The sequence below is a fragment of the Eurytemora carolleeae genome, unplaced genomic scaffold, assembly GCF_000591075.1.
Source record: "Eurytemora carolleeae unplaced genomic scaffold, Eaff_2.0 scaffold778, whole genome shotgun sequence".
Lineage (NCBI taxonomy): Eukaryota > Metazoa > Arthropoda > Copepoda > Calanoida > Temoridae > Eurytemora > Eurytemora carolleeae.
The window spans coordinates 145,139-155,969 of record NW_019396663.1 but is presented as its reverse complement, the minus strand read 5'-3'; the positions used below and the strand labels follow the sequence as shown (position 1 = coordinate 155,969).

General features: G+C 34.0%; 1 protein-coding gene across 1 annotated transcript; it reads right to left on the bottom strand.

The window, feature by feature from the left end:
- Positions 1-7,704: 7,704 nt before the first annotated feature.
- LOC111707083 (uncharacterized) lies at positions 7,705-10,831 on the bottom strand. The gene is made up of 2 exons (XM_023480081.1): positions 10,762-10,831; positions 7,705-9,223 (listed from the first exon to the last, which is right to left on the bottom strand). Exons 1-2 carry the CDS (start codon positions 10,817-10,819, stop codon positions 7,959-7,961), a joined length of 1,323 nt encoding a protein of 440 aa, XP_023335849.1. The 5' UTR covers positions 10,820-10,831; the 3' UTR covers positions 7,705-7,958.

Here is a 10,831-nt window from a genome sequence, read left to right as displayed (position 1 = left end):
ATACACGCGGCCAGGAAATCTTGAAGCGCACAATACTAATTTTAAATTTGCGCTCGATACTCATGAAACATGTTAGATTCAAATTTTAAATTGATTTTATGTTATTTTCTCAGATCGGTTTGGTTTAGTGATAGTTTCTCTGATAGGTTTGGTTTAGTGTTAGTTTCTCCGATAGGTTGGGTTTAGTGTTGGTTTCTCCGATAGGTTTGGCTTAGTGTTAGTTTCTCCGATAGGTTTGGTTTAGTGTTAGTTTCTCCGATAGGTTGGGTTTAGTGTTAGTTTCTCCGATAGGTTGGGTTTAGTGTTAGTTTCTCCGATAGGTTGGGTTCAGTGTTAGTTTCTCTGATAGGTTGGGTTAGTACCAGTTTATTCAATAGGTTGGGTTTAGTGTTAGTTTCTCCGATAGGTTGGGTTCAGTGTTAGTTTCTCTGATAGGTTGGGTTAGTACCAGTTTCTTCAATAGGTTGGGTTTAGTGTTAGTTTCTCCAATAGGTTGGGTTTTGTGTTAGTTTCTCCGATAGGTTTGATTTAGTGTTAGTTTCTCCGATAGGTTGGGTTTAGTGTCAGTTTCTCCGATAGGTTAGGTTTAGTGTTAGTTTCTCTGATAGGTTGGGTTTAGTGTTAGTTTCTCCGATAGGTTGGGTTTAGTGTTAGTTTCCCCGATAGGTTAGGTCTAGTGTTAGTTTCTCCGATAGGTTGGGTTTAGTGTTAGTTTCTCTGATAGGTTAGGTTTAGTGTTAGTTTCTCCGATAGGTTGATTTTAGTGTTAGTTTCTCCGAATGGTTGGGTTTAGTGTTATTTTCTCCGATAGGTTGGTTTTAGTGTTAGTTTCTCCGATAGGTTGGGTTCAGTGTTAGTTTCTCCGATAGGTTGGGTTAGTACCAGTTTCTTCAATAGGTTGGGTTTAGTGTTAGTTTCTCCAATAGGTTGGGTTTTGTGTTAGTTTCTCCGATAGGTTGGGTTCAGTGTTAGTTTCTCCGATAGGTTGGGTTCAGTGTTAGTTTCTCCGATAGTTTGGGTTAGTACTAGTTTCTCTAATAGGTTGGGTTTAGTACCAGGTTCTCCGATAGGTTGGGTTTAGTGTTAGTTTCTTCAATAGGATAGGTTCAGTGTTAGTTTCTCTGATAGGTTGGGCTTACTTTCTCTGATAGGTTCAATTTACTGTTAGATTCCCCGATAGGTTCGGTTTGGTGATTGCTTCTCCGATAGGTTCGTGTTAGTGTTAGATTCTCCGATAGGTTCGTGTTAGTGTTAGTTTCTCCGAAAGGTTGGGATTAGTTTCTCTGATAGGTTCGATTTAGTGTTAGATTCTCCGAAAGGTTCGATTTGGTGATTGTTTGTTTCTACGATAGGTTCGGGTTAGAGTTAGATTCTCCGATAGCTGTTCGGCTTAAATTTGAGCTTTACCTTTTAGTGGGTTAATTTTTTAATAGGTTGGTTAACTTGGTTTCAAAGTTTTAAGAAGCTGAACTTCAATTTTAATTTCTCTTTGACATATTTTTGCAGAGAGGTTTCGCATGAATTATTTGCAAGAACGCACGAAGAATAAATTGCACAGAAACTGGCAAATTCCCTGTTTGAAAATTCTGGTATAAAGCAGTTTAAAAATCATGTTTTCCAGAACTAACCAGATTTAGTTCAAGTGTTTTAACACTTATTTAGTTTGGAAGAAAAAATGCGATTAAACATTCTCACATTTCAAACTTGCCGTGAAGCTCTTTGATAAATTATTACATATAGAGTAGAAGAACAAAATGAAAATACGTAAGATCCATGTAGAAAGGGCCAATGTGTTTAAAAATAGGGAACTTGTTGATATTTGCTTTTAATGGTTAGATTTGCGTGCGAATTCCTGGAGGCCAATCATATTCCGTTGTTTTCACACGGACCAGTTGCAAAATGATAAATAATGCAGGGGAAGAGGCAGGCTATTAGGGGGAGGTGGAGGGGGGCAGATTAGGGGGATTGGAAATAGGCTGATTCAAAGCGTGAATTGTTTTCGTTCCTTTTCAAAATTATCGTTCGTTTTCTCATTAAATGATCGTTCAGTCAAACCGTTCTTTTAGTAAAAAACTGTCGTTTTTTGAAAAGTTTGTTCGAAATTTTTTTTATTTTAAAAACTTTGATAGAATGAAAATACTAGAGTTAAAAAGTTTAAAGATAAATTGTTTATAATAGGACATAACGAACTATCACTCCTGTATGTTGAGTCTATCCAATCAGGGTTCAGTTATGAGTTTGTTGTCTATTCTGAACCAATAGAAATTGCATGGCGGTAACATATATATTTCTATCTATCTCATTATACAATCAGAGATAAATCCTTATATCGGCGCTATAACATTAAATGGAAATATTTACTTCTACTGAAACTATGGCGCTATGAATGTTAACCTGAAATAAATTTGTTTTATTCACATAAAGAAAAAAATTGTCAACATTGATACATTTTTTTGTAATGTAAAGAGTAAAGACATATAATATTCATATTTGACTTTTTAGCCACAAAGTCAAATATTCAAATCTCCATATCGTTTCAACGTTTGATATTTCAAACTTTGACTAATTAACGTAAGAGAATTTATATTTTAAAATATTAAAGGTTTACGGGTTGATTAGAAAATCAGATTTTGTGGCAAAAAGCTGAAACATTATTTTTGAATATTTTCGAAATTTCAAAGATCAAAACAGAAAAAATTTGTGAAATTTTAAATGGCCATTTTTGATAATTTGCGAAGGAAAAATGTTCGGAGTTAGAGTAAACTAGAAACCAATTGAAAGGATTGTCATTTAAAAAAAAAATTTATCGATTTCCAAGTTGTGAGTTGTGACTGATTTTTTTATTAAAACGTTCCCTAAACATAACATATATATTAATCATAACAATTAAAAAACTTCAAAATCTGAAGATTTTTTCAGAAAATTACGGAGTGGTGAAATTGATGAATATTATTCCCAAACTTGTGATTTATATAAACAAATAAAAAAGATCAATCCTGATAAAGAATATCAAGTATTGTTGATTATAATTTAATATTCATCAGTCAAAGGTTGTATCTGTGAAAATTGAGATTTTGCACCCTTATCAAATGATGCTCAAGCATTCATAAATTTATTCTAGAGATGACTCTCTTCAATCTTCATCATATAAAACATATTTCAAATATTAATAGATGGAATATTACTGTAGGAACCAGAAATTAACTAAAAGTGGTCTACTGGCTCTCACTGTAGTTAATAATGAAAATTGTGTCCCTGTGTCGCATTTAGAGCACTGGATTAATAGCTTGTTTGATAGCTACGCTTGTGTCCCTGTGTGGCATTTGGAGCCTGGATTAATAGCTTGGTTTGATAGCTACTGGGATCGCTGGATTGAAACCGTGTGGATACTGGTTGACTTTGACGGGTTGTACCTGGATAGATACGTTTCAATAACTTGTTATGGAGTAGGTGTTAACAACTTAATTTCTCCAATAATACTTTACTCGTTTCAATCCAGAAACAACTCTCCCAATATTCATAAATCTGTATCTATCCAGATACAACTCTCTCTCGAACTCTTAAGTTGTAATTATGAACACAAGAAGCTATATAACTCTATAGTCTCTACCTAGCAATATTTCTCTGAACAGCGGTTCATATTCAACTGATCTATATTTTGAGTTTAATAGGACAGTTTAATATGTATGGACCATAGGTCTGTTCAGAAATTAACCAACATAGTTATTTATAAAAGAAATATGAATTAAGGCTATATAGGAATCCAAAAAATCTGAGTTTTTGGAAAGACTTAATTCCTTTAAAACATGTTGTTTGAATTCATGAAAAGAATTTAAGGAATACTTACAGTACATCCCTTACGTTCTGTATGTAATTTTGATCAAAACATTCGTGATAGTTATGTAGTAAACGCCTACTCCATAAAAATTTCTTGAACAAGTATCTATCCAGGTAAAACTCAGATTTTCTTGACTATCAACGCCACTAGCACTGGGCGCGATCTGGTTTACTATGTCAACCGGACACTAGCAATCTATTGATCAATATCTCAAACAGGACAGGATAAACACGGCTACAATTATGTGAACTATCAATGCAACTACCCCTGGGCGCAATCTCGTTTACTATGTCAACTGGACAATAGCAATCAATTTGTATGTTTCAACAAAATCCAAATTACTCTCAACACTGTAATCAAAGTGGAGTTTCTGAATCAACTAAGGTATATTTCTTTAGTTTAGATTAGAGTTTGGTCCTTAACAGCGTTATTACAAGTTATGCGCTGTTATATATAACATAGTTAAGCAATCACAATATTGGTATGACAGAGTTCTATATCTATGTACATTGAATGGGTTAATCACAATACATGATTTACGTATTACTAATGGGCACATTTAGCTATATGGACAATATACAATGTAATTTACTATGGGTCTCTATATTTGCTACAGTTATAATGGACAATGTTTCAAGGTTTATTAATCAATTGTATTTTTGAAATAAAGCAAATAAGCAAAATTCTTTTAGAACAAAACAGACTGATTTTATCAAATTTTAGATCATGCACTGTGTCTCAAGCAGAAAAAATAATAATAATAATTTATTTTATATTACAATAACAATAACAATTTACTTATTCAATTTAAAGGATTTAAAAAAAAATCAAACACTTCATGATTTTTTCTCTCACAGGCTTAATTATTATCCAATCATCATGAAATTAATTTTACAATATCTTTAAGATGTTAGGACTACATGGTTAAAAACTTATCGGATTTGGTCAACACTCACGGTGGACTAAGCCAGTGGGGTCAGTCAAATAGGCCTAGGATTAGGCCGGGTATTGTAAAAAGTCTGAATGCCCCATGGGAGTTGTCATAGTTAGCCCTTCGATGGGAAAATGCCAAGAAAATTGACCCCTGTCGTATGTTAGTCTGGTTAGGGCGACGTACTGTACAGAATATGGTCATCTGTGTTCTGACAAGGCACATAAGATTGGGTCAGTACACGCTGTTATCTGGCAGGCCGGTACAAACTGGGCAGGTCCTGTTCTAATTAAAATTTACTACGGCCCAGAGTGCACTACTCTGAATAAATGCTCTTTATCTCTTGGGGATTAAAACTGATTAGCCTACAGGCAAAAAAAAATATTAAAGCTGAAGAAAATCCAGAATTTGCTTAAAAATTACAAAAATTTATTTAAAGGTGTTCAATATAAGCTTATAACTCTTAAAAGCTTTGTTATTTTTCAGATTACAAGTTAAGGGTGGGGCTAATATGACCAAACACCAATTTGGAGGACACTATAAACCCACCATTTACAGACAAATGCAGAACCAGTTTCTTCACGTCTCCTTCAAGAAGTAGAACAACTGCTGGGGACGATTACTGTAAGCTGATTGGACCATATTTTAATGCAAGAAGCAGTATACCTTCCTATCCTAAAGCTTTTCCTTTTGTGAATCAACTCTAACACGGTCTATTGAGGGCTCAGCTTGCTGGCAGGACAAAGCTTGTAAACAGCCACTGCAGCCAGCCTCTTTTACTGTTATCAAATCAAATCAAATCAAATCATTTATTTCTGCAGAAAAAAAAACAATATTTACGAATTAATTTTTAAAAATCACAATATGTAAAATATTATTTTCCGCAGCAGGCGGACTCAATAGCCTGGGGCTGTTTTAGCTGAGCCCCCCTGTTAACCAAATTCTTTAATTAAATTATAACATTTAAAAAAAAACATATACACAAAAAGAACTAAAGAGAAAATCAGTGCAGCATCAATCGTAGGTTGGACATGGAGACAGATAGGGATTCATAACGTAAACAGAGAGTAACTAATATATTTGATTTTAAAAAAGATCTTGGACTCAAAGTTAATGGCAACTCCGACAAAGAGATTATGGAGGGGGGAGGGGGGGATGAAAGCATAATCCACCACTGGGGCCCAATCCCATTCACTGGGGGAGTATCTGCCTTCTCGGTGTTAGCAATAGTTTGGTTTACACCTGACAATAACCACGAAGTTATGCCATGGCAAAAAAGAAGGTTGCAAGGAAGAAATATGTAAATCTCTATCATCTAGACTGAAGCAATGTGGGAGAGAATAGGAAATCCCAGTCAGTAGTTGATCAAATCCGTCCCCTAGAGATAAAAGAGCTTCTATTCAGAGCAGGGTTGACCAAATCCGATTTTTTTTAACCATGTAGTCCTAACGTTCTAGAGACACTGTGATATAAATTTTATTATGATCCAACAATAATTAAGCCTGGGAGAGAAAAAAGTGTGAAGTGTTTGGTTTTTTTTCAACACTAAACACATATATCTACATTACAAAAATCAAAATATTTCCGTCACCATTAAAACTATGCATGTACAAAAGAAAAAAGAAAGAAATATAACAATATCCAGTCCTCCAAATAAAAAAATAATTACACGTTATCCTCCATGCAACAAGGCAATGCTTGTTTCACAACTGCACCCTGAAAAATTTTGTCTGATCTAGTGTGAATAAGATTTTAATGTTAAAAATTTGAAAACTGGTTAGTTTTGATTGTGGTTTCTCTACACAAGTAAAGGAATTCAAAGGTACTGTTGTGAATCAGGTATTGTCATCTTTGCATGGAGGATTAATTTATTACGGCGTCAAACATTATAGAAATCCAACGTATAGAAATCGCTAGGTATAGCAACAAGGCGTATTTTTTGGGAGAGCATTTCTTATATTTTTGAGAAATTTCTATAATGTTTGACGCCATTTATTACCAATGAGACATTTTTAGGTGTACAATTTTTAAATAAGAGCATAAAGTCGTAATATTTTACCAGATGTTTCAACCAACATAGGAAGCGCTTTTTTACAATTCTTAAATAACATGGACAAAACATGTAACAAATTCTATTCTACAAATGCAGGGGTCAATATAATTCCCTTTTCAATCCCATTTGGGATTGACAAATTTGAAAGAAATGGGGGCAAATTCTTTAATTGGGGGCAAATTTTTTTTATATGATAATTTAAAAAAAAATTGGGGGCATTTTTTTTAAAAATTGGGGGCATTTTTTTTCAAATTGGGGGCAATGGGGCTAATGTGCTAGTGGAATTTGAAAAAAAAATTTTAACTGGGGGCATTTTTTTCAAAATTGGGGGCAAAAAATTATTTTGGGATCGAGAAAATCAGCTTTTTTGGGAATTATATTGACCCCTGTACAAATGTAGTTGTACGTATACAAACAGGTTGAGAAAAATAAGGAAATTCTATCATTGGAAATATGTTATCAAAATTCAATTATAAGTCTTGCAGGTTTATGGAAATTTTTTTAGGTAGGGAGGCAATTTTTGACGAGGTTTTCTATTTTTTAATTGCGAATACAACATTTTAAAGAAATCTACGAAAATAATATTAGGTACAACAAGGGTGATAGTGATGATGAAATTATTGATTCTACGGTTTTACAATGGCTTTCATCAATAATTTCTTTCAAGAAATATGCTCTTAAACAGCAAATTGGTTTATAAATTATTTTCTTTTTTATGTTTTCCCAAGGTTATTAAATAATTGTAAAAAACGTGTTTTCTGCTGGCTCAAACAACTGGTGAAATTATACAAACGACTTAATTCTCTTATTTAAAAATTGTACATTTTAAAGATGTCTAATTGGTATCAAATGAATCCTAAAGTTTTTTCTCTACAATACTGCACTTTCAGCTCAAATATATTACAATGCCAGTGTCTCCCTTTAAGGAAAATCGTGACTGTTGTAGGGATAATGATTATTCAGGGAGAACCGTTGTTTTCTTTATGGAACAAATGAGATTCCTGTTAACTATTACATTATTTAGTACGTGTGGAGTCAAATTTCAGAGATGACATCAGCTTCATATCCTTAAAGTGTTGCATCAAGGTTTTTATCTGATCCATGCCATATAATGTAAAATCAGAATATGAAGCTGATTAGTCATTAGAGGGTAGTGCTTCTGCATAGCCAGGGAGTGGAATTTCAGAGTTTACGCCTGCTTGATATTCTGATAGTGATGTTTTAAGGTATTTATCTGCTCCATAGCCAGATGATGTAGAATCAGAATATGAAGCTGATTGGTCAGTAGAGGGTGATGCTACTTTATAGCCTTTGAGAGGAATTTTAGAGAAGAAACCTGATGCATCTGCATAGCCGGGGAGTGGAATTTCAGAGTTTGCGCCTGTTTCATATCCTGATGGTGATGCTGTAAGGTATGTATCTGCTCCATAGCCTGATGATGTAAAATCAGAATATGAAGCTGAATGGTGAGAAGCACCTCTTTGGTAGCCAGGGATTGGAATTTTAGAGTAGACACCTTCTTGATAATCTGATGGCGATGCTTTAAGGTAATTATCTCCTGGGTAGACAGATGATGTAAAATCAGAATAAAAAGCTAATTGGTCATAAGAGGGTGATGCTCTATGGGAGCTTAGGAGTGGAGTTTCAGAGTAGATACCTTCTTGATAATCTGATGGCAATGCTTTAAGGTAATTATCTCCTGGGTAGACAGATGATGTTAAATCAGAATAAAAAGCTAATTGGTCATTAGATGGTGATGCTCTTTGGTAGCTTAGGAGTGGAGTTTCAGAGTAGATACCTTCTTGATAATCTGGTGGTGGTGCTTTAAAGTTGTTAAATATTTGGTTGTCAGAAAGAAGTGTTCTATCAGAACGGGTGTCTGCATGGTAGTCGCACGGTTCTCCTTCAAGGAAGTCGTAATATATTGTGCTCCCTCGGTAGTTTTTGTTTTCATTGGAAGGTGCATTAGGGATATCCACAATGTCATCCAAGAAATAATCTTTAGAGGAAGAAAACGTTCTAGGAACTGGTGGGGATTGGAGTTCACCTTGTTTAAAACTAAGGCCAATGCTATTCATGCCTTTAGGAGGTTCGTAGGTAGTCAATGGAGCATTGTAAATATGGCTTGGGGCCTTGTAACTATCTTCAATTGTCTCATATGGCGCCACTAATCCTGGATAGCTATTTGTGTTATACTTAATTGTTGGTTTAGGGGCAAAATAGCTATGTGCAGGGGTTTGATAGCCCATGTCTGGCAGTTCATAATTCAGAGTTTGATATCTATTGTAACCATTACTGAATCCATAACTAGGTTGATACTGGGGTGGTGTATTTCTTGGATCCTCATTTGGATCCTCATTTGGATCCTCTTTAGCTCTCAAAAGTTCACGGATGATTAAACCTAAAAATATGTATACGTTTTTTCTGTTCTATTCGTGAAACCATGTCAACTTCATTCTCTTTATAACATTTAATTAATAAACGCAGTGTTTCATGCTGGGGACAGCTTCAGTTAATTTTATATTTATTCTATTCTATGCACTTAAAAAGGGAATTAATTAATAAACACAGTGTTTCATGCTGGGGACAGCTTCAGTTAATTGTATATTTATTCTATTCTATGCACTTAAAAAGGGAATTAATTAATAAATCACAAGTGTTTAAAATGAAACATCAGCTCCTTTGTCGTAGCATATGGACAAGTTGGTTTAGCATTGTGTACATGGATTATTTTGATGCATTAAATTACAGGTACCACCATTATCTAAAGGAAGACACTGGCAAGGTAACATAGCTTTGAAATAAAACTGCGGTATTACAGAGAAAATTTTTAGAATTAATTTGATACCAAAAAGACGCTTTTACAGTGTGAAAACAAATTAGTTTATGGAAGAATGTTTGTTTCGTTTTTCATTTTTTCTTCTATGGAAACCTCTTACTCAGCCAGTCTAAGCCTTTAAAGCATTCTGTTGTGATGGAATATAAACCTTCTTCTAACTAGTGGAGGGCATTGGTATGAGAAGGGTTTCCAGCGAAAAGGAAAAATCGTTTCGCAAAAATTTCGCATTTTTTGTGACTATTTCGCTTCATTTTTGCATTTTGTTCGCTCGCGAAAAATGCTAAAATTTTCCTTTTTTTTCGCGAAATTTCGCTTCAATCCGTTTTGCAAAAAATGCGAAATTTTCGCGAAATAGAAAATGTGAAAATTTTGCGAAAAAATGCGATCATTTCCCTAAAAAAGCGAAATTTCGCGAAAAAAATAATGTGAAAATTTTGTGAAAAAATGCGAAAATTTTGCTAAAAATACAGAATTTTTAAAAATAGATGCAACATTTTAGCGGAAAAGTTGCGAAAAAGACTTAATTTTGAGAATACAAGACTCATTTTCAAAGAGGGATTTATCCACGAGGCCATTTGATGGATTAACAGTTAGCACAAAATATAAATATAGATTTAAGAACGACTAGGAGATATCAGACATATTATAGAAAAAATGCGAAATTTCGCGAAAAAGTTTACGAAAGGCGACCAAACATTTTTGCATTTTTTTCGCGAAAGGTTTCGATTGCTGGAAACCCTAGTTATGACTTGAGGTTCGTTTTTTAAACAGTTATAGTTTTTCAGATTCTTAGGAGATTTTACTAGAATCTGAGATAAGTATGCTTTTATCGCATTAAATGCTAAATTTTTACTCTGACCAAAGATATTTACTAAAACGATTTTTCTAAACGATTAGTAAATTCGTTTTTCGTTTTCGTTTTGTTTTTAACAAATGTTTTGTTTAATATATTTGATCAGAGAAAAAAATTCGCATAATGTAATACATTTTGAGAATGCAATTTGGGGATGTGCTAAGTAACTCACATTTTTGTGAATGACTCTAAAGTTTCTTATATTTCTTAAAATGGAGGTTACAACGATGCCATGAGTACTTCTAACCTGTGGTCATCATTCCCATCATAGCAGTGGGCACTAACATCCAGTAACATGGTGTCATATATGTAGAATT

Coding starts and splice junctions, on each gene's coding strand:
- LOC111707083 (XM_023480081.1), bottom strand. CDS start 10,819: ATGACACCATGTTACTGGATGTTAGTGCCCACTGCTATGATGGGAATG. Junction 9,224..10,761: donor GATGGGAATGATGACCACAG/GTTAGAAGTACT, acceptor ACATATTTTTAG/GTTTAATCATCCGTGAACTT.